Source organism: Bos grunniens, chromosome 7 (assembly GCF_055505025.1).
Source record: "Bos grunniens cultivar Pamir isolate PY7600 chromosome 7, Bosgru_T2T1.0, whole genome shotgun sequence".
NCBI classification, from domain to species: domain Eukaryota; kingdom Metazoa; phylum Chordata; class Mammalia; order Artiodactyla; family Bovidae; genus Bos; species Bos grunniens.
The window spans coordinates 61,131,693-61,155,841 of NC_141171.1; the positions used below are offsets into that span (position 1 = coordinate 61,131,693).

The 24,149-nt window shown below is 43.9% G+C and overlaps 1 protein-coding gene and 1 long non-coding RNA gene across 4 annotated transcripts in view; one reads left to right on the top strand and one right to left on the bottom strand.

Moving 5' to 3' along the window:
• Positions 1-1,440: 1,440 nt before the first annotated feature.
• PDE6A (phosphodiesterase 6A) overlaps positions 1,441-24,149 on the bottom strand; it is a 124,332-nt gene continuing 101,623 nt past the window's right edge. For both annotated transcript variants that reach the window (XR_015167734.1, XM_086412428.1), the window contains 5 exons: positions 5,855-5,918; positions 5,508-5,582; positions 4,764-4,847; positions 2,063-2,210; positions 1,441-1,655 (listed from right to left, as the gene is read on the bottom strand). Coding sequence is in view for 1 of the 2 variants with exons in the window: in XM_086412428.1 (XP_086268554.1) it covers positions 1,582-1,655; positions 2,063-2,210; positions 4,764-4,847; positions 5,508-5,582; positions 5,855-5,918 (445 nt within the window). In the remaining variant the exon portion in view is untranslated. The remainder of the gene's footprint in view (positions 1,656-2,062; positions 2,211-4,763; positions 4,848-5,507; positions 5,583-5,854; positions 5,919-24,149) is intronic.
• Positions 1,552-6,157, top strand: LOC147369662 (uncharacterized). 2 transcript variants are annotated; one of them, XR_015167735.1, is made up of 4 exons: positions 1,651-1,686; positions 2,576-2,625; positions 2,902-2,992; positions 5,526-6,157. It is a non-coding gene; the product is annotated as an uncharacterized LOC147369662 (long non-coding RNA). The 2 variants fall into 2 exon arrangements; XR_015167736.1 differs by lacking the exon at positions 2,576-2,625 and having other exon boundaries at positions 1,552-1,686.

The following is a 24,149-nucleotide window of genomic DNA, read 5'->3' on the forward strand; positions in this document are numbered from 1 at the left end:
CTTCTAAATGAGAAAATGTTTTCCTGTATTTGTACATTGTCAGATTCTATAGTTTCATAGATAATTTAACCAAATTGCTCTATGTATTATTATTCTGTGAGTATAAAGTTCTATTTTAATGTCTGTAAATACTTCAGAACTGGCTTCTTTTCTCAAACTCCACTGTGGAGTTATTGTTTACATCACAAAAACTGTAGAATCTCTATGCTCATGTACTGTAAATAGTGAAGTGATCTGCTTATAAATAAACTTAACAAATACACTATGGAGATTAAAAAGAAAATACCACCCACAGCTCTGCCCAGGTGTGTCTTTCTTTATTGAGTCCTGTGTGCTTGTTGAGTGTTGCTCTGGCTACTAAGGAGGAAAAGGCTTCTAGTTTCAGGGTCATCTCTTGAGAGAAGACCTCAGCCTAGGGTGCCTCTCCAAAATACTTTTCATGGATCACAAGGAACCATTCAGACTTGCGTCCCATAACATTGTTCCATTACCAACTTTTTGCCAGTATGACTTACAAAGCTATACCACCTTCTGAACGAGGACTCCCTTGTTTTGGTATATCTGCTTTTCCACACAAACACACTACATATATGTGCTAAAAGAGATATTTTGACATTATGGTTTCAGGCAAAGACACTTGCCAGTTGACAACTCTGAAATAGTCTCTGAACAGAGAATATGGAAAAGAGACTTGAATTGTGTACCATATTTGGGTGAACTTGAAACATTTTCCTGTGCTTGCTTACTCCCAATGAGAGCAGTGAAGAGTGGCATCTTCCAGGACCTTTCACCTTGGATGTGTGTGTTATTGCTGCGAACTTGTTCTGGGTTGAGCCAAGATGGCCAGGCCTTACCTGGCATGGATCTGTCATAGGCTGCAGGCCACCACCCTCAGGCAAACTCTCCCTGAGGATGAGGTAATCCCGAAGGGACTGAGACTGAGGGCTGTCTATTGACAGCGCTCATCACTGCTGAGACCACGGTCTTCAGTAAAGGGTCTGGGCAGCTCATCGCAGTATCCACCACAACTGGGTATTAGGGGTTCATGTGTGGCATGCGATCATGATGTGATTATGTTTGAAAACACCCATTCATCTTTAAAGATGCGTAATGGAGGAGTCAATGATATGCCTGGAATTTGTTTTTAAATATTTCAGCTAAGAAAAAAAGAAAACTCTAAAAGGACAGATGAAGCAAATGCAGCAAAAATCCTGATGTTAGAATCTGCATGATGGGTAGGAGTCAATTCATTGTGTAATTCTCTACTTTTGTGAATGATTGCATATTTGTGTACTATAAAATGAAAGTATAAGAACACAAAAGATTCTAGGTAAGCAGGTGAGTCTGGCACTAATGTTTGAGTCTGTGAAAGCTAAAATGTTGGTTGTCATTCAATAAAAAGTTCTCACAGCTGAAAAAAGAGGCTTGAAAGCCACTAGGAAAGATGTAAACTAAATTCTTTTTCAGTTTTCAAACCCCACAACTCTGACTTCTCGAGCAGGTGGCGTGTGGTTTCCCACTGGCCTGGGTGCTCTCGTCGGTGAAGGGTGGGGCCGGCCTGGGCCCTGGGTCCTCGCTCTGCTATTGGACGCAGCAAGACTTGGATGCAGGCCCGCCCCCAGGTTGCTTTCCGCCGTGTTGACTTCCTGCGGCTGCTGTGATCAGACAGGAAAGACAACACACCAGGTGAGAGGAGGCTGCAGCGGGCTTTCCCTCTGACCTTGTTTGGACCAGGAGTTGCAAACTCAAGGGCTTTTGGAGGTCCTACATCCACCCCTTTATTATTGGACTTTGTCCTACTCTGGTCAGGGGCAGTTGGGGAGGAATAGAGGGGAGGCTCCTTTGCTGGGACCCTCAATCTTGGGAACCAGGCTGTGCCACTGCTAACGGTGTGATTTGACCACGACACTTCACCTCTGCGCGCCTCTGTGCTCTCATATGTAGAATGGGGGCAATTGGGTTGTGGAGTGGCCTGAATGGGCCTACGTGTGTAAGGCTCTGTGGTCGTGAGCACCCAGTGTGTGTGGGGTTGGGACGCCCCCATCCTCCCCCTTCCACAAACCTTGGTTGGCTGCCTGCTGTTTCTGCTTCTCCTCCTCCAGCCCCTTCATCTTGGTCTCATACTCATCAGCAAGCGCTTTCCACTCCTTGCGGTTGTTGGTAATCCCATCCAGCATGGGAGTGATCTCCTCGTGGAAACGGGAGAATTCCTGCAAGAGACAGAGCCTCTGGCACAGGCACAGAGCCCTGGGATCCGGTCTCCGGGCAGGGCGCAGTGTGTCATGCCCTCACTGGAGTGAGCGTCCCCAGGGGGCGGCCGCTTCCATCACCCAGTGCTGTTGGAGACGACACTGTAGGGCCCTCAGTCACAAGGTCCCATGCCTCACTTGCGTAATACCCTCCTGTGGCACCACCTGGCTTTCAGGATGGAACACAAACTCCACAAGGCTCCCAGACCCAGTGGTCTTCCTCGTCACCAACTGGAACCCTCCGGACATTCCAGATCTCTGTCCGGGCCTCACACCAGCTCGTTGCTTTGCTGGAACTCTCTAACTTCCCCCTCTTTTCCCTTGAGGGCTCTACTCAGACATCACTTCCCCTCGGAAGCCTCTTCTGATCCCCAAGGTAAGTCGAGTCCTCTATTACCAGCTCCCCAAACCTTACATTCCCACATCACATTTCACTGTAGTGACTCCCTCTGCTAGTCTGCCTCCGGAGCTGTGCACTGGGGAGGCAGGCACATCTCTGCTCATTCACTGGGGTGACCTTGGCCCAATACAAGGTCTGGGGCACAAAGATGCGACAAGGATTCTAAAGGTCTCTTAGCCCTAGAATAAAAATAATGCCTTTAAGCACAGCGCGTGACAGTTTATGATGCTCTGTGTCTCCTTTGGTCCTCAGAAAACTCCTGCCAGGTGGGACAATGAGACTCCTCACTCCTAGATTTTTGGGTGAAGAAATGGAGATGCAGATTGGCAGAGATTTGCATAAGGTGAGAATGGCACATCCAGGGTCCACTTCAGAGTTCAGCCAGAGCTAGCTGTGCTCAGATCAATTTTGCCACCAGCCGTGTGACCTTGGGCAGGTCCCCATGAAATTGGAACAGTACCTCATGGAGTTGCTGTGATAATGCACGTAAGGCTCTTAGCCCAGTCCCCACTGTTTTGTATATTACTGATGATCACAGAGAGCATCAGCTACCCCGGCCTGCTGCTTGGAGGATCCTGGTTAGTCTGCGTTATATCAGAGATGCACTCGTGCGCCCCCTGCGGGCAGAAGGGCTGCAGCTCAAGTGAAAGTCGCTTAGTCGTGTCTGACTCTTTGTGACCACGTGGACTATGCAGTCCATGGAATTCTCCAGGCCAGAATACTTGAATGGGTAGCCTTTCCCTTCTCCAGGGGATCTTTCCAACCCAGAGATCAGACCCAGGTCTCCAGCATTGCAGGTGGATTCTCTACCAGCTGAGCCACAAGGGAAGCCCAAGAACACTGGAGTGGTAGCCTATCCCTTCTCCAGTGGATCTTCCTGACCCAGGAATTGAACCAGGGTCTCCTGCATTGCAGGTGGATTCTTTACCAATGAGTTTATCAGGAAAGCCCTCACGCAGCAGAAAGAGCCCTCAAATACAGGGTCAGGCTCCCCCTCTGATGCTGTGTCCTGGCCCTGTCATTTCTCCTCTCTGACATCTGTCTCCTCGTGTAACATAGCCAAAATAAAAATAACCAATGGGAGGTGGATGGTGGCACAGATAATATGGATAGGGGCATGGCAGGTTTCTCAAGAGGGAGACTTTAACGTTGAGCCAGAGCTCAAAGAGAAAATTCAGAGTATCTTTTGACAATTGAGTAACTGTGACCTGTCATATTCCCACCAGCTGGGGAAGTTAGCTGGACATGTATCTGCTATGCTCCCCATGTCTCTGCCTGAAAAGATGATACATCATTTGACCCACAACAATTTACTGAACAACTCTGGGCTTCCTTGATAGCTCAGTTGGTAAAGAATCCACCTGCAATGCAGGAGACCCAGGTTCAATTCCTGGGTCAGGAAGATTCACTGGAGAAGGGATAGACTACCCACTCCGGTATTCTTGGGTTTCCCTTGTGGCTCATCTGGTAAAGAATCCACCTGCAATGTGGGAGACCTAGGTTAGATCCCTGGATTGGTAAGATTCCCTGGAGAAGGGAAAGGCTACCCACTCGAGTATTCTGGCCTGGAGAATTCCATGGACTGTAGAGTCCATGGGGTCACAAAGGGTCGGACACGACTGAGCAGCTTTCACTTAGGATGTGTGAAGCTGCAGGCTCTGGCCTGGGTGAAAAGTCACGGAAGCTCTTATGGGGCTGTCCTGACAACCAAACACCACTGGAGGTGAGATGCATTTTGTAAAGTAGTACTCACAGGTCACTTGCCAGGGTTTTTTATTCCTGATATCATTTGGGAATCCCAATGGCACCCCACTCCAGTACTTTTGCCTTGGAAATCCCATGGACGGCAGAGCCTGGTAGGCTGCAGTCCATGGGGTCGCTAAGAGTCGGACACGATTGAGCGACTTCACTTTCACTTTCCACTTCCATGCACTGGAGAAGGAAATGGCAACCCACTCCAGTGTTCTTGCCTGGAGAGTCCCAGGGACGGGGGAGCCTGGTGGGCTTCCGTCTATGGGGTCGCACAGAGTTGGACACAACTGAAGCGACTTAGCAGCCGCAGCAGCAGGCTCATCAGAGACATTTTGTTGGGCCTGAGAAAGCGAAGGACCTACCTTGTAGACAAAGGTGCAAACAAAGTCGATGAAGCCGACCTGAAGCTTAGGGAGTTCATCCGCCTTGTTTCTGTCCATCATGGGCTGTCAGGGGGAGAGAGAGTTAATTGCGCTGGGCCCCTCTTGGGCTGATGCAGCAGGGAACCCATCCTACCTATGAAGTGAAACATTCTTCCAAAACAAAAACCCTCTCACTGGTCTCCCTGAGTCTGGTGGGGAGCCAGTGGATCATTCCAGCCAAGTTTACTTTCAATATAGATAGATTCACAGCTGGACAGGTCTTCCCCTTGCATGGTCTGTGCTGTTAGCACAGAGCCATGGGAGGTAGACTCCTAGACTGTCAGAACTGAAAGGGAAATCTAAGTTTTGGCCATCTCTACTGAGCTGACTGAGCCAAGGATACACCTTAGAGGAGGGTCTCCAAACTTTAGTAGGGAGCATGTTGCTGGACCCACCCCCAGAGTTTCTGTGCAGGTAGGTCCAGGGTGTGCACAGGGGGTGAGGGGGTGGAGTGGTCTGTGGATTTGCATCTCTAATGTGTACCCAGGTAACAAGGTTGATGGTGGTCTCCAGGGAACACACTTTGAGAACCACTGCGTTAGGGGAAGCTCATCTCTGTGGTAAGGTCACACATCTGTGTGTCAAGGATGAAGGGGCACATCTCTCCATCATGGCCAGGTCACTGCTCTCCACCAGAACAAGATCACACGCCCAGTATCAGGCTGAGGTCCCTTCTCTACTCACAATGGGATTCTGTTGCAGCACCGTGCGCTCCAGGTCACCTTGTTCCCAGAATTCAGCAGCAACCAGCAGAGCCACCTGCAACAGGCAGACGCCCTCCATGGAGTCAGGTCTCAGCCCCGGTCCTCCCACCCTGCTCCCATCCCTCTTGGGCTTCCAGCTCAGCAAAAACACCCCAATCCTGCCCTACCACCCCACTATATGTCATCACAAGAGATTGCCACATCTTGCCAGAGGATGATGGAGCAGTGGGCTGCCTCAGCAGCTAGAGAATCCAAGCTGCATTAGCTGCTGTCACCAGGACTGGGATGCTCCTCCTCTCAGGACAGGAGGACAGGAGGAGTACGTACCTTGCTCTGCACCTCCCAAGGCTTGGTGATGGCTGAGAGATCACAGGCGGTCATCATCATGGCCCTGCACACAAGGACACCAACCATCAGTCCAGAGGCAGTCAGTGCTGTATATCTGATTGATTCCATGTATCTCTTCTTTTTCTGCCCCTACTAGTAGGTGGCCTCATCCCATTGTGAGCAGAGGTGTCAATGCCCAACTGCATCTGAAGGTCAGGTTTTGTAGTCAAACAGATTTAAATCCTGCCTTTGTCAGTTATTAGGAGTTTGGCATTAAGCAATTAAACTAAGTTCTGGGCCACAGTTTCCTTGTCTGTAATAATACTGCTACTTTCTTCATGGAGTGAGTGCAAGATTCAATGAGATAATGTGTGTAAAAATCTTAGCATGGTGCCTAGATATATTATGTGCACAACGTGTGTGTGTGAGTCAGTCGTGTCTGTTTGTGACCCTGTAGCCTACCAGGCTCCTCTGTCCATGGAATTTTCCCGGCAAGAATACTGGAGTGGGTTGACATTCCCTTCTCCAGGATATCTTCCCAATCCAGGGATCAAACTGGGGTCTCCTGCATTGCAGGCAGATTCTTTACTGTCTGAGGCACCAGGGAAGCCCACGTGCACAATAAACTGGCAATTATCAGGAACACATGTTGGGTTTCTATACATTATGTGCCCCACGCTGTTCTAGGCATTTTATAAATAGCAATTTCATTTAAATCTCATCACATCCTCAGAGTTCCTTCTGACTAGAATGGAACCGCATTTCTCAACCTTTTTCTCTTTATCCTCCCTGATCTATTGTCAAAGGACCTTTTTATACATCTTTCCTATAACCACTTCACCGAGAAATTTTAATAACATGGACATACTGTGCCTCTGGAGGGCCACAGATCACTGTATTATCTAAGAGTTTTTTGCTCCTCTCCTGAGAACTACTTTTTGCCCCAGCAGGTAATGAATGATGAAAGGAGAAGGACGACCCTGGTCATTGTGAGGAAGCCTTATGTTAAAAAGTAGAGGAACAGACTGAGGAAAGAAAGGATTAAAAGATAAACTCTTAAAGTACTTTCACATTAATAGGAAGGTAAGACAGGTATTGTTACACAGGTAGGTATGACATAAGACAGAAAGGGAAGGGACATGTGAAAAGAATTGGAGCAAGAGGAGAGAATTTGATAAGGTATTTCAGAGATGGGGCACAGTGGCGTGAAGTCTGGGAGGGGAATCCAGGGTCATGTGCTGTGGGTGTCAATCCCATGCCGGGGAGTGCAGGTGTATCCAATAAGCAGGGAGCGCATTGACGTTGCAGGGTCAGATCATGACTCATCAGAGCTGCTTGGCAGTACCTGTAAGATAGAACAGAGAGAGGGAGGGAGGCAGGGAGGGAGGAAAGAGAGATGCTGCAGCAGTTCAGGAAGGACAGCAGGAGGGCCTGAGCTCCCTGGCCTGGAGAGCATGGGATCAACCCCATGTGGGAGAGTCAACCCCACTTGGTGAGAGGATGGGCAGAGACTGTGGGGGACAGTTGGAGAAGCTTGGGGCTCTGAACCTAACTAGCACTTGGATGATTTTACAGTGAACCAGCTGTATCTGGCATAGGTTACATAAGCTGGTCTGGGAGGCCTTAAGAGTTATGAAATATTAACAAGTTTAACTATCTTTAAGTAAACCCTCAAAAACTCAAAAAATTATTTGAGTAAATAAGCTTTCAGGAATGCATACATCTTCTTAGGAAAACATTTAGTGGTAGTGTTAGTCGTGCAGTTGTGTCTGACTCTTTGCAACCCCATGGACTATAGCCCACCAGGCTCCTCTGTCCATGGGATTCTCCAGGCAAGAATACTGGAGTGGGTTGCCGTTCCCTTCTCCAGGGGATCTTCCTGACCCAGTGATTGAACCTGGGTCTCCTGCATTACAGGCAGATTCTTTACCATATGAGCCACAGAGAAGTCCCATAGGAAAACATTTATTCCTTGTAATAACATCAGAACACATGCCTGATGCTCAGTGTTAAGTGTCAACATGCTACGTTTACTGTCAAACACATTAAGCAAATGAATGTTTGGTTGTGCATCCAGGAGTCACTGGCTCCTTGTTACCTGTCAGTGTCCACATACTCAGGAGAGCTCTGGATGTTTACTTTCCCTGGCTGAAGAAAGCATGTGACAATTACTCCCAGGAGTTAGGGAAACACCTAAGTGTTTTATAGATAGATATTTGTGCATGTGATGGGCGCTGGGGGTGGGGGACACTTGGACACCAGAAAAGCCAGTCCCAAGCTTCATGCCCTAAAGACAAGGCATTACATTCACGTCAGCACTGTGGCCTTAGGTGTTCCTTGGCCAAGATGCTATGCTAGGCATTAGGGACCCAGAGAAGCCTGTGAACAAGATGCTATGCTAGGCATTAGGGACCCAGAGAGGCCTGTGGGGAGCCACGTAAGGAGCAGAGGGGAAACACATTCTAGGCAGAGAGAACATCTAGCGCAAAGGCCTTTGTGGAAGGAAGCCTGGAAGCAAGGAGGGGCTCAGGGAGCAGATGGAAGAGGGGTTGAGGGGACCTGAGATGAACAGGGTAGACCCAAAACCCAGGTGTGGGGACATTTCCATACTAAGAGCAACAGGAAGAGTCACTGAAGAGTGGGGGAGGGGTCATATTTGCATTTTGCAGAGAACAACACAGTGGTTTCAGTGATGAGGTCCCAGGAGCCCAGTTAGGAAGCCACTGAAGGGTCCAGACAAGAGATGGATGTGGCAATACAATGAAGTATCCAGACAGACAGGCATTTAAAAATAAACTCAGCATGGCTTGGGGATAGATTAGACATGCAGCGTGAGGAAGACGGCAGTGTCAGGATGAAAGTGGTTATTATGCAGAAGAGAGCTAGAGTAAGTCCTAAAGACTTGTGGAGAAATTTGAACCTTATCCTCAAGGTGGGTGAGAGTCATCAATTGCAGGGGGAGGGGGGCGAGGGTGGTGAAGTTAAACAATATGAAATTCAGTGCAAGGCTTTGGAGTCAGACCGAGCAATTAGATCCTCACTCTTGTCCTTGGTTGTCATATCCAGGACAAGTGACTTATGTCTTTGAGGCTCTCTCTGATCTTTGGTGAAACAAGATAATCACATTAGGTTGGGTCGTACAAAATTCTGATTTTGTGGGTCAGAAACAGTCGATTGCAGCAACATGGATGACCTAGAGATCGTCATACTGACGGAAGTAAGTCAGAGGAGAAAAATCGTATGGCATTCCTTATATGTGTATAAAAAGAAATGATACAAATGAACTTACAAAACAGAGAGTAGTAGACTTAGTGAACTTATGGTTGCCGGGGGAAGGATGGGGAACAGGATAATTAAGGAGTTTGGGATGGATATGTACATCCTGCTGTACTTAAAATGGATAACCAACAAGGACCTACTGTTAATATATACCACATGGAACCCTGCTCAATGTTATGTGGCAGCCTGGATGGGAGTTCGAGGGAGCAAGGATACATGGATATGTACGGCTGAGTCCCTTTGCAGTTCACCTGAAACTATCACAACATTGTTCATCAGCTATATATAAAAAAGTTAAAAAAAAAAAAAGCAGTTGAAAGTCAGCAATTTCATGGGCTCAATGCAATATATCTGTCCTAGGGGTTACTGTGACCAATACATAGGATGATTTTACAAGTGCTACCATGGGCCTTATCTTCATCACTATCACCTGCATCATATTAAGCACCAGGATGGGCTCCTGCGCACCAGGCCCAAAGCAAACATTACTTCTGCTCAGCTGGGATGCTCAGCAGTGCTTCTCCTTGATCCTTAGCTCGAAGCGTGACCCTGGAAGCATCCCAGGCACCCTTGCGAGGCATTCAGACTCTTCCTGGAATTACCCTTGGTCTGAAGTGGGTAGCCTGCAGGGGCAGTTTGAAGGGAGCCAAGGAAAGCTGTGGGTGTATGGGAGGGGGATAGGGTGACCTGGTTGATGCTCCACGATTGCCCATGAGACACTAGGTAAGTCACTTTGTCTCTCTGAGCCTCATTTTTTTAATTTGTAAAACATGAGACTAGGAGGCACCAACTTTTTCTGTAAAGGGCCAGATAGCAAATATTTTAGGTTTTGCAGAGCATGTGGACTCGATTGCATTACTCAGTTTCATCATCGCAATGGGAAAGCAGCCACAGATAAGATCAGTTGGTGCTTGGCCACCAGAAATGCGCTGCTGAGGCCTGGGCTTCGTGGCCTGGGGCTTGAAGGGGGTTGGAAGTTGTTAACTCACCCAGCACACCTTTGCTGAGTGCTCACTGCATGTCAGGCCCTGGAGAGATTGCAGAGGACTTAGGACTGAGAGCAGCCCTGTAGGCATTTACCATTAAAGTAGCTCTTAATTGACGGGCCCCACACCATTGTGGTTTATGAATTGTGCGGTTTGCGGTGTTTTTGGTGTCTTCGTGGTTTTCATACTTTCCCTCTGGTCCTTCCCAAAGTTCCACTGTCTTGAACACAGAGAGCACCTTACGCCAGGTAGCAGCGGATGCTGGAGCCGAGGTGATGAGCTCACTGGGTTTTAAGTGGCTCTTAATTGCTGCTTGACAACAGCTATATACAAAGTCTTGGCCACTATTCCATTATTTGCAGGATGTATGTTAGAAGAACATGTTTAGCACAGTGGTTGCCTTTGGATTCAAATGCAAAAAACTTTTAAAATTCTTTTAACGGGTGGGGAAAAGGGTGGAGAAGGAAGGATTTATTAGTTGCAACAAGTAAGGAGAACACCAGGGCATCTTTTCCCAAAGCCGTGTCTCCCTGAACTAGCAAAACTGGGGGCATTTTAAACTATGGGTACATGCATATTTCTGAGGGGGCTTGAGTAGAGCAGAATTCAGCACAGAATTGGAGCAAAGATTGAGTCCAAGTTTCACTTGGTTGGAGTCAGGAGGGTCCACATTATCATTCCACCCCTCACCTGGGTGGGGGCCTTAGTTCCTGGTGGTAGGACTTACTGAAGTTCAGCTTCTTTATGTCTCACGGAGAAAGAATTTGGTGAGAGATAAAGTGATAGGTAAGAAGTGGATTTATTTAGAGAGGTACACATTCCATTGACAACATGTGGTCTGTCTCAAAAGTGGCCCTCAAGAGTGGCCCTGAGAGAAAAACACTCCACAGACAGAGTGTGGGCAGATTCTAAATTCTTAACATTCATTTCTAGATGGTTGGGTGGATGGGGAAGGGGAGGATGAGCTGCTGAAAAAAAAAAAAGAAAATGACAGGGTCACTTATCTCTAAGGTAGTGCCTAAGTAGGGTTCAGGATACTTTTAGGCACTTGTGAAAATATTTAAATTTTAGTTTATTTAAAAAAAATAGTAATAGTGAATATATGAAGAATGAATTAAGCCTGGATTATATTTGCACTTATATTAACAGTCATGAAATATGATTTTTATTTATTTAAATGGAGGAAGAAGCCATTAAGGCAAAAAGTACCTATGACCCACCTACAAATGTCATAATGTGACCCTCTATTAAAGAATATCAATCTATGGGTACTAAAATTGGAATTCTTATAATTTCTATTTATCAGGAAATATTATTCACCATTATCTTCATTACCTCCACCATAGTTTACTGAAGTGAAGTGTCTCTCTCAGTCATGTCTGACTCTTTGCGACCCCATGGACTGTAGCCTACCAGGCTTCTCCGTCCATGGGATTTTCCAGGCAAGAGTACTGGAGTGGGTTGCCATTTCCTTCTCCAGAGGATCTTCCCAACCCAGGGATTGAACCCGGGTCTCCCACATTGTAGGCAGATGCTTTACTGGCTGAGCCACCAGGGAAGTCCACCATAGTTTGGACCCAGGTAAATAGCAGGGAGGGAACACAACTCCATCCATCAACAGAAAATTGGATTCAAGATTTACTGAGCATGGCCACGCCCATCAGAACAAGACCCAGTTTCTCCCTCAATCAGTCTCTACCATCAGGAAGCTTCCATAAGCCTCTTATCCTTCTCTATCAGAGGGCAGACAGCATGAAAACCACAGTCACAGAAAACTAACCAATCTGATCACATGGACCACAGCCTTGTCTAACTCAATGAAACTATGAGCCATGCTGCGTAAGGCCACCCAAGATGGACGGGTCATGGTGGAGAGTTCTGACAAAACGTGGTCCACTGGAGAAGGCAATGGCAAACCACTTCAGTATTCTTGCCTTGAGAACCCCATGAACAGTATGAAAAGGCAAAAAGATAGGACACTGAAAGATGAACTCCCCAGGTCAGTAGGTGCTCAATATGCTACTGGAGATCATTGGAGAAATAACTCCAGAAAGAAAGAAGAGACAGGGCCAAAGCAAAAACAACACCCAGTTGTGGATGTGACTGGTGATGGAAGTAAAGTCCAATGGTGTAAAGAGCAATATTGCATAGGAACCTGGAATGTTAGGTCCATGAATCAAGGCAAATTGGAAGTGGTCAAACAGAAGATGGCAAGAGTGAATATCGACATTTTAGGAATGAGTGAACTAAAATGGACTGGAATGGGTGAATTTAACTCAGATGACCGTTATATCTACTGCTGTGGGCAAGAATCCCTTAGAAGAAATGGAGTAGCCATCATAGTCAACAGAAGAGTCCAAAATCAGTACTTGGATGCCATCTCAAAAACGACAGAATGATCTCTGTCCATTTCCAAGGCAAACCATTCAATATCACGGCAATCTAAGTCTATGCCCCGACCAGTAATGATGAAGAAGCTGAAGTTGAATGGTTCTATGAAGACATACAAGACCTTCTAGAACTAACACCCCAAAAAGATGTCCTTTTCATTATAGGGGACTTGAATGCAAAAGTAGGAAGTCAAGAAATAACTGGAGTAACAGGCAAATTTGACCTTGGAGTACAGAATGAAGTAAGGTAAAGTCTAACAGAGTTTTGCCAAGAGAACACACTGGTCATAGCAAACATCCTCTTCCAACAATATAAGAGAAGACTCTACACATGTAAATCACCATATGGTCAATACTGAAATCAGATTGATTATATTCTTTGCAGCCAAAGATGGAGAAGCTCTATACAGTCAGCAAAAACAAGACCGGGAGCTGACTGTGGCTCAGATCATGAACTCCTTATTGCCAAATTCAGACTTAAATTGAAGAAAGTAGGGAAAACCACTAGACCATTCGGGTATGACCTAAATCAAATCCCTTACGATTATACAGTGAAAGTGAGAAATAGATTCAAGGGATTAGATCTGATAGAGTGCCTGATGAACTATGGATGGAGGTTTGTGACATTGTCCAGAAGACAGGGATCAAGACCATTCCCAAGAAAAAGAAATGCAAAAAGGCAAAATGGCTGTCTGAGGGGGCTTTACAAATAGCTGTGAAAAGAAGAGAAGCGAAAAGCAAAGGAGAAAAGGAAAGATATACCCATTTGAATGCAGAGTTCCAAAGAATAGCAAGGAGAGATAAGAAAGCCTTCCTTCATGATCAATGCAAAGAAATAGAGGAAAACAATAGAATGGGAAAGACTAGAGATCTCTTCAAGAAAATTAAAGATACCAAGGGAACATTTCATGCAAAGATGGGCTCAATAAAGGACAGAAATGGTATGGACCTAACAGAAGCAGAAGATATTAAGAAGAGGTGGCAAGAATACACAGAAAAACTGTACAAAAAAGATCTTCATGACCCAGATAATCACAATGGTATGATCACTCACCTAGAGCCAGACATCCTGAAAAGTGAAGTCAAGTGGGCCTTAGGAAGCATCACTACAAACAAAGCTAGTGGAGGTGATGGAATTCCAGTTGAGTTATTTCAAATCCTAAAAGATGATGTTGTGAAAGTGCTGTACTCAATATGCCAGCAAATTTGGAAAACTCAGCCAGTGGCCACAGGATTGGAAAAGGTCAGTTTTCATTCCAATCTCAAGGAAAGGCAATGCCAAGGAAAGCTCAAACTACTGTACAATTGCACTCATCTCACACACTAGTCAAGTAATGCTCAAAATTCTCCAAGCCAGGCTTCAACAATACGTGAACCATGAACTTCCAGACCTTCAAGCTAGTTTTAGAAAAGGCAGAGGGACCAGAGATCAAATTGCCAACATCCGCTGGATCATCAAAAAAGCAAGAGAGTTCCAGAAAAACATCTATTTCTGCTTATTGACTATGCCAAAACCTTTGACTATGTGGATCACCACAAATTGTGGAAAATTCTTCAAGAGATGGGAATACCAGACCACCTGACCTTCCTCTTGAGAAATCTGTATGCAGGTCAGGAAGCAATAGTTAGAACTGGACATGGAACAACAGACTGTTTCCAAATCAGGAAAGGAGTACGTCAAGGCTGTATATTGTCACCCTGCTTATTTAAAGAGTATATCATGAGAAATTCTGGGCTGGATGAAGCATACGCTGGAATCAAGATTGCCGGGAGAAATATCTATAACCTCCGATATGCAGGTGACACCACACTTACGGCAGAAAGTGAAGAACTTAAGAGCCTTTTAATGAAAGTGAGAGAGGAGAGTGAAAAAGTTGGCTTAAAGCTCAACATTCAGTAAACTAGATCATGGCATCTGGTTCCATCACTTCATGGGAAATAGATGGGGAAACAGTAACAGAGTTTATTTTTGAGGGCTGCAAAATCAGTGCCGATGGTGACTGCAGCCATGAAATTAAAGGATGCTTTCTCTTTGGAAGAAAAGTTATGACCATCCTAGACAGCATATTATAAAGCAGAGACATTACTTTGCCAACAAAAGTCCGTCTAGTTAAGGCTATTGTTTTTCCATTGGTCATGTATGGATGTGAGTGTTGGACTATAAAGAAAACTGAGTGCCAAAGAATTGATGCTTTTGAACTGTGGTGTTGGAGAAGACTCTTGGGAGTCCCTTGGACTGCAAGGAGATCCAACCAGTCCATCCTAAAGGAGATCAGTCCTGGGTGTTCATTGGAGGGACTGATGTTGAAGCTGAAACTCCAATACTTTGACCACCTGATGCAGAGAGCTGACTCATTGGAAAAGACTCTGATGCTGGGAAAGATTGAGGGCAGGAGGAGAAGGGGACGACAGAGGATGAGATGGTTGGATGGCATCACTGATGTCACGCCCTGATTCTGAAGGTACTGTCACATCCTGGTCCTACAGTAAGCACACTGCATCAGGGTGACCCGAGAGACAGCAAAGCAGGAGACTCAAATGTGGTTGGGACTTCCCTAGTGGTCCAGCGCTTAGGATCTGCAGGGACTTCCACTGAAGGGGGCATGAGTTTGATCCCTGGTCAGGGAACTAAGAGCCCACATACCTCAGGATGAGGAGAAAAAAAAAAAAGATACCTCAAGGGTTGAGGTGTGGACCTCAAATAAGATGAAGGTTACCAACCGGAGCCCTCCCAGATAATCAGAGCAGAGGAGGCACGTGCTGGGTTTTTTCCTCAAAACAACCAATTCTGTCACCAACTGGGTGTCCTCTGATTCAATTCAATTCAATACAATTCACTTTTAACATTTGACTAGCGTCAGATTTTGCAGGTTGGCGGGCTCAATCCAATAAGACTGCCCTCACCTTGGAAGTCAGTTGCAAGTATCAGAGCCCGAGGCTACCACACCTCTGACTTGACTACAGAGGCAAGGGGTTCTCATGAACCCCAGGTTTAAAAACTTGTTAGGACAACTCATAAAACTTCGGAAAACTCTTCTCTTTGCCAGTTTACCATATAGGATATAACTTGAAAGTGAAAAGTGAAACTGAAGTTGCTTAGTCGTGTCTGACTCTTTGCGACCCCATGGACTGTAGTCTACCAGGCTCCTCTGTCCATGAGATTTTCCAGGCAATAGTACTGGAGTGGATTGCCATTTCCTTCTCCAGGGGATCTTCCCAATCCAGGGATCGAACCCAGGTCTCCTGCATTGTAGACAGACGCTTTACCGTCTGAGCCACCAGGGAAGTCCATAGGATATAACTTAGGAATAGCCAAATGGAAGAGACGCACAGGACAAGGTATGGGGTTGGGAGTGCCTACAGAGCTTCCACGCTCTTTTCAGACATGTCACCCTCCCAGCCTGTCGATGTGTTCACTGACTTAGTGGCTCTTCAAACTGTTTTTCATAGGTTTTTATGGAGATTTTGCCCCATAAACATGGTTTATTAAATCATTGGCCACTGACTGACTCAGTCTTCAGTCCTCTTCCCCTCCCCAGAGGTTGGGCTGGAGCTGAAAGTTTCAAGCTTCTAATGAAATCTTTGTCTTTCTAGTGATCAGCACCTATCCTGAAGCCCTCTAGGGTTCCACCAAGAGTTGCCTCATTAGAGCCAAAAGAAAGTGAAAGTGGCCCAGTCGTGTCCGACTCTTTGCGACCCTGTGGACTGTATAGTCCATGGAATTCTCCAGGCTAGAATACTGGAGTGGGTAGCCTTTCCCTTCTCCAGGGGATCTTCCCAACCCAGGGATTGAACCCAGGTCTCCCGCATTGCAGGCAGATTCTTTACCAGCTAAGCCACCAGGGAAGCCCAAGAATACTGGAGTGGGTAGCCTATCCCTTCTCCAGTGGATCTTCCCGACCCAGGAATTGAACTGGGGTCTCCTGCATTGCAGGTGGATTCTTTACCAGCTGAGCTACCAGGGAAACCCTTAGAACCAAAGACACTCCTATCAAGTCTATGACTCATCACTATCAAGAGTTTTAGAATCTGTGTTGGGAAATGGGGACAAAGGCCAAAATACATAGGTCTCTTTATATCACAGGAAAAGCCTGACACCATGCCTGCCATGAGCAATGCAGCACAGCACTCCACGTGTCCCGGCTCAGCCCCTGTGATAACCCATAAGGTAGATACTACCATTACTCTCTTTGAGCAGATGAGGAAACAGGCACAGAGAAGTGAAGTTACCTGCTCAAGGTCAATCACCAATTAGTGAGAGAGATGAGACCAGACCCTCTGGAGCTGAAGCCCTAAGTGTGTAACAGGTACACTATACCCAGGTGTGTAGTAGCTCTAATTATGTGTCTAATCACCTAATAGATGGACCAGCCCCAAGACCGCTTCACAACAGTGCTTTTCAACCAGGTGCCACTTTTGCTCCCAGGGGATATTTGGCCATGTCTGGAGATAGTTCTGCTTGTCACAGCTGGGGAGGAGGGGCTGCTACTGGGATCTACTGAGTAGAAACCAGGGATTATATTAAATATCTTTAAATGCACAGGAGAGCCCCTATTATATTTATTGCTCCCAAATGTCAATAGTGTTAAGATTGAGAACCCTACTTTATAGATCTTTGAACATTTTTCACTGAGTGCCTACCAGAAGAATTCTGAAAAGTGTTTACCTTCTTGTACATTTTTAAGTTGACATCTTGACTTACTTACCCAGTCTTGAAAGATTGAAAGGACTCTGCAAATAGTATTACTACCTCCTTCTACATCATGGTACCCAGATTACTTATATTGTTGAGAATGTTACCTTCCAAAAATCTTAAATGGGTTCCTTGTAACTTTCTTGTATTAATGTGTCTTCAGTGATAGGCTGCTTCTTTTGTTGTTGTTTAATCTATATTTTTATGTTTAATTAAATGTAGTTGGGTTCTCCCTGTAAAGCTCTGTTATGTTTTTGGCTTAATAAAAATAATTATGATCATAAAAATAAATAAAATGGTTTCATTATTCTTTAAATATAAAGAAATCTAAATAGCATAGCATTTTTATATCAACCATCAGTGTACCATCCATTTAAAAACAAATGAACCAGCATTTCTTTAAGATTCTAGAGTTTTAAAGGCTTCCCAGGTGGTGCTAGTGGTAAAGAACCTGCCTGCCAACGCAGGAGATAGAAGGCTTTGCCTAGAGAATCCCACGGGCAGGGGAGCCTGATGGGCTACAATCCACAGGGTCACAAAGAGTCAGACACTACTGAAGCGACTTAGCATGCACACACAAACCTAAGACCAGAAACCATAAATCTCCTGGAGGAAAAGGTAGGCAGAACACTCTTTGACATAAATTGTTCCAATATTTTTTTGAATCTGTCTTCTGAAGCAAAGGAAGGAAAAGCAAAAGTAAACAAATGGGACCTAATTAAACTGAAAAGCTTTTTCACAGCAAAGGAAACCATTGACAAACCAAAGATTCAACCCATAGAATGAGAAAAAATATTTGCAATTGACCTGTCCAATAAGAAGTTTAGTATCCAAAAATATAAACTATTCCTACAATATCAAAAAAAAAAAACCAGCCTAAAAGCAAAAAAGCGAACAATTTGATTAAAAAATGAGCAGAAGAACTGAATAGACATTTTTCCAAAGAGGAAACGCAGATTACCAACAGGAACATGGAAAGATGCTTAACACTGCTAATCATCAGGGAGATGCAAATCAAAATCGCAATGAGAGATCACCTCACACTCGTCAGGAAGACCTTCATCATGAAAAAAGTGCTGATGAGAATGTGGGGAGAAGGGAACTCATACACTGTTGGTGGGAATGTAAATTGGTTCAGCCATTGTGGAAAACAGTATGACAATTTCTCATAAAACTAAAAACAGAACCATATGACCCAGAAACTCCACTCCTGGTTATATATCTGGGGAAAAAACACTAATTCAAAAAGACACATGCATCCCAATGTTCTTGGCAGCACTGTTTACAGTTGTCAAGATATTGAAGCAACCTCAGTGTCTGTCAACAGATGAAGGGATAAAGATGTGGTATGTATGTGTATATGTGTGTGTACATACATATATACACATACACACATCCATCCATCCAACGGAGTAATATCCAGTCATAAAAAAGAATGAAATTTTATATTTGCAGCAACATAGATTGACTTGGATGGTATTATGCTAAGTGAAATCAGTCAGAGAAAGGCAAATACTATATGATGTCTTTTAAACATGGACTCTAAGAAATGCAACAAACTAGTGAACATGTTAAAAGCAGCATCAGCAGACTCACAGATATGAAGGACAAACTGGAGATACACTGGTTACCAGTAGGGAGAGGGAAGTGGGGAATAACAATATAAGAAATTAAGAGACACAAACTGCTATGTATAAAATAAGCTACATGGATATATTGTACAGCACAGAATATAGCCAATATTTTATAATAACTATAAATGGAGTATAACCTTTAAAAATTGTGAATCACCATATTATACACCTAAAAGTTACATAATATTGTACATCAACTATGCTTCAATTAAAAACAAAAGTCTGGAACTTTGCATTCTTTTTTTCTCCATAAACATGTATTTCTAGTTAACTTCCCCTACAGAGTTTATCCTAAGGTTTTATATTTGTGTGTATGTGTGTATGTATATCTATATATGTGTATAACTGTATATATATCACAGATATTCAAATATATATATGAAATGTGTTGATCACTTTTTCATACTGATTTTTAACCAAATATGTCCATTAATTAAAATATGTAACTAAATATTGTCGTCTTTGACCATAGATCTCCAAGTATAGAAAATTTTTGTTCTGGATTGAATTACTATTATTACATGATTAACCAATACAATAAACTATATTACCTGTTTTTTAGAAATTATTAAAAACTCAAATATTTTTGGAAATTCATCTATTGATAGAGAGGATGGGACTTTTTTTTTTTTAACCAGTTAATGCATGGGGAATTCCCTGGCAGTCTAGTGGTTAGAACTCTGAGCTTTCACTGCCAAGGGGAGAGTTCAATCCCTAGTTGAGGACCTAAGCCATGTGACATGGCCAAAAATGAGTTAGTGAATATTTCATACTGCAAGACTAATTAGATGCAACATTTAGAAACCCTGGGAATGGAAAAAGTTTTGTTACAACATCATTCCATTCTTTAAATTCTTCCACATTATCAGTTGACAGTTTAATCAGATTCTCCTTTAAGTTTGTCTAAAGCAAACATTAGAGTCATTCACTTGCTCAGTTTCCAGGAATTGTGCCATAAAGATTTGACTAAGATTCCTCGTATGACTATTAATTGTACCCGACACTTTCTGTGTGGCACTTTGGTTAACCCAAGACACTCAGAATATGTTAAGGCAATTAAAACACTATTCACTTTAATATATCTTCCAGTTTTATATTTTTTGACTTTTTTTTTTATATTGGAGCAATTTGATTAACAATGTTGCATTAGCTTCAAGTGTACAGCAAGTGATTCAGTTATGCATGTGTCTATTCTTTTTCCAAATTCTTTTCCCATTTAGGTTATTACAGAATAGTGAGCAGAGTTCCCTGTGCTGCACAGTATGTCCTTGCTGGTTATCTATTTTTAATATGGTAGTGTATATATGTCATCCCAAACTCCCAATTTATCCCTCCCCCTCCCAGTGCTGTATTTTTTATAAAGTGCTTTTATCTTATCACAACATTTAGCAACATTTTCATCAAAACTTTGAACCTTCAAGTTTGATTCACTTATTTCTGGAAATATCTGCCATGTAACAATTGGAAATGCCAGTCTTTTATTGTCAACTGAAGCCTGAAAATAAGACTTGTTTCAGAAAGAATCTGACCCTTATTTTTCATTTCATATAAGCATGTTATTAGAATGCATTCTGCTGACACCCACCTTATTTTTTATTCTTAATTCTAAGAAAGGCAGAGGTACTAATAGATGGATAGGTATGTAGGTAGACTAGATAGATTGACGGATAGACAGACAGAAGCATGGATGAAATCAAGTACTGCTACCTTTTTGATGGCCCTGATAGCAGGGGGCCATCCCACATCCCTAACAGCAGAGAATGCGGTTCATTCTCTGAAGGAAGTAGAGTGCTAAATAAGAGATGCTCAGCTTCTGCTGCCCCACTGTACAATCAAAGGACAAAGCTTTCCACTTCTAACGCCCTAACAAAATAAATATATAAGACAGGGAAGGTCCAAAGCCCTCCCTTGGGTTTATAACGCCATGATTAAAAGGAGCTTTGAAAACACCAATATTTATTGTCCTTCTGTTTGATGCCCCAGGGGTCTTCACACTATAGACTTCAAGAAAGGGCAAATTTGTCTTTATTTTGTCACATGGGATAAGAATGAGGAACTGACCATGCCTCACTTACTGCACTTTCTCCAGAAGATAATGTAAAGAGAGAAAATACGGATTCCCTTGAGACCATCTAAGCCTGTGTTTGTCTTGGAAGGCTTTGCAAGAGCTTCGGCTTAAGACTACGTTGGCTTTTACCATGATTCAAGAAGTCTTGCTTCTGGCTTTATTTATTTATTTTTTTGGAAACCTTTCATGTCATATCTTTGTAAACTGCATGACACCGCACTGTGTGTAAATAATATATTGTATTTAACCTGGTCCCCCATGATGGTCTTTTAAGTTTTTTTCAATATTTTTTGTGGTTACAAGTAATGTTGCAATGAATAACTCTATGCATACTTCTTGTAGCACAGGTGGGAGAAATTCTGTAGGGTAAATCCTGGATCTGGGATTTCCTGGGCCAAAGAGTATGGCTGGTTTCAATTTTGATAGGCATTGCCCTTCGTAAAACTGCACCTGTTGGAGAGTTACTTGGCCATCCGGGGGTTAGGACTTGGCGCTTTCACTGCCATGGCCCTGGGTGGTCAGGGTAAAAAAGTATAAGCCAACATTGAAAACCAAAGAAACAAAACTGCGCCTATTTACATTCCCAGCACAGTGAATAGGGTTGCCTGTTGCCCCTCACTCTGCCCAACACCACGTGTTAGCAAGCACTTCATCTTTGCCGATAGGAGGGATGAACAGTTATATCCCAAAGTAGTTTAATTTTTCATTTGTCTCACTGTGGCTAAGGTCATCTTTTCATATGTTTACATCCCACTGTAATTCCTTTTCTGGGAAATGTTTGCTCACGCCTTTTGCTCATTTTTCTGTGGGATTAGTCTTTTTCTTGAATTATATTAACACGACTGAGGAAACTAGCTCTTCTTCTGTCAGAAGCATTACACATATTTCCCCCCGGTGTACCATTTAAATTCTTACTTTAGCTCTGAGTTCTTGTGGGTGTTGTCCAGAAATCTCTAAAGTTTCATTAGTCAAATTTATCAGTCTCTTTACGACTTTTGAATTTTATGTCACACTTAGAAAAGCTTACTCTTTTCAATTCTCCCAAGCTTTTTTCCTCTCTCCATATTATTAGTTTATTTTCTCATTATTTTAAAATCCTTGATTCATCTTGAATTTATTTGCTATAGGAGTGAAATAGGGGTCTGCCTCTGTGACCACCTATGGCAGAATCTGAACTATATTTCTTCTTTGTCCCTGATTCCTCACACAGAGCTCCTAAAACCCTTGAGATTTCCCTAGTGATACAAGAGTCTTGTCCTTCCCCAGAAGCCCCCTTTGGGGCTATGCTAATGAAGTGACTTAGAGTGACTGAGGGTAGGGTCCCTAGATGGGGTCAGGCCTACCTGAAAGACCAATGGAATAGAGGGATGGACTTTCAGCCCAACTGCTGGCCTCTGGGAAACGGGTGGGGGGAGCTGCAGATTAAGCTTTGTAAAAACTACTGAACAAAGATTTAATAAGCATCAGCGTGGATGAGCACACCCCAGTTCTGTAGTAATGGAAGCCCCTGCATTCAGGACCCTTCTGGCCTTTACCTTATGTACCTCTTTGGCTGTTCTTTTGTAATAATCCTTATACTAAACTAATAATGTAAGTAAATGCTTCTCTGAGTTCTGTGGGCCATGCTAACAAATTAATCAAACCCAAGGAGGAGTTCACAGCAACTTCCAGTTTATAGCTGGGCAATCAGAAGCACAGGCAACCCGGACTGGCTTCATCTGAAAGGAAGCCAGTCTTGTGAGGCTGAGCCCTTAGTCTGTGGGGTCTGGCGCTATCTCCAGGTAGATAGTGTGAGATTTGAGTTAAATTTGTAGGACAGCCTGTCAGTGTTCACTGAGCACTGGAGAACTGCTTGCTGGTCTTGAGGGAAAAAAAAAATCCATCAGATCACCTCATGGGCCCAACACCATTTATGAAATTATCCTTCTCCACTGGCAGAAAATCTACTTTTAGCACAGGCATTGTCTTTTGAGTCTGTCTACTGACCTCTCCTGCTCATACCTAGGACTGAGCTATCTTCAGTTCTGCTGACCCCTATTATTTCCTTGTTTCCTCAGAATTTTCTGGCTCTTTTTCATACTTAATTCTCATAAGGATTTTGGAATTGGCTTCCTAATTCTCCACAAAATAAAGTTGATATTTTCTTTGGAATCACTTTAAATAAATAACTAAATAGGGAGAACAGACAACTTTGTAATAATAAGTCCCCCTGTCCAAGAACTTAGGGTTCTTTCCACTCATTCAGCCCTTCTGCAGCACCATTTTTGAAACATTGTGGAGCAACTCCTGGTCTGTCTGGGAGCAGCTATCACTAGAGCATGACTCATTGTTCAGTGGGCACAGGTCACACTGCTCCTCAGGGTGGGAGGACCTTTGGGGAGGCTTGGTTGGACAACTTCACAGCTGAGGGAAAGACAACTGGCCCCATCTTCCCTGAGCCTGTCCCAGCAGCTGTCTCTTCTCTGGATTTGCGAAATTCGTGACTTGATTAAACCTCACCTCTGCAGAAGCATCTAGGGATAAACAAACAACAGTTCTCTGGGTCCTGGGTCAGGCATTGTCTCCTTTAATATCACCCAGGACCTGTCATAGGGAAGCCAGGGGACCCATTGGCTTACGCGACGTAGTCATGAAAAGACTCAAATTTGCATTTCTAACCCCATCATCAGCTGAGGTGAATCAAGGAAGCATACTGAGAAACTAAAAGAAGATATTCACCAGAAAGCTTTGCGTTGCATTACCAGACCTCGTGCCAACAAAGCACTATGAATGTCACACAAACCAGGGAACTAACTTGTGAATTGCATGCCTGCTTTTGCCATGTATAAGGGAATACTAAAGAGATTAAGCCCATATATTCTGAGTAACACTTAGCTATCACTCAAACCATAATTGGTTTAATGCTCTGTGTTTTACCAAAAACTTTATCACCAAAAGTTATATCATTTTACCACCAAAATTCTGCATTTTAGCATAGAATTACTTCAAATCTTGTACTTTTTGTATACAGAGAGGTATGCATGCATGCGTACATTCTTAGTCACTCACTTGTGTCTGACCCTTTGCAACCCCATGGACTGTAGCCCACCTGGCTCCCCTGTCCATGGGATTTTCCAGGCAAGAATACTGGAGTGGGTTGCCATTTTCTTCTCCAAGGTATCTTCCCCACCCAGGGATTGAGCCCATGTCTCCTGCATTACAGGTGGTCTCCTGTATTGGAGACAGATTCTTTACTTACTGAGCCA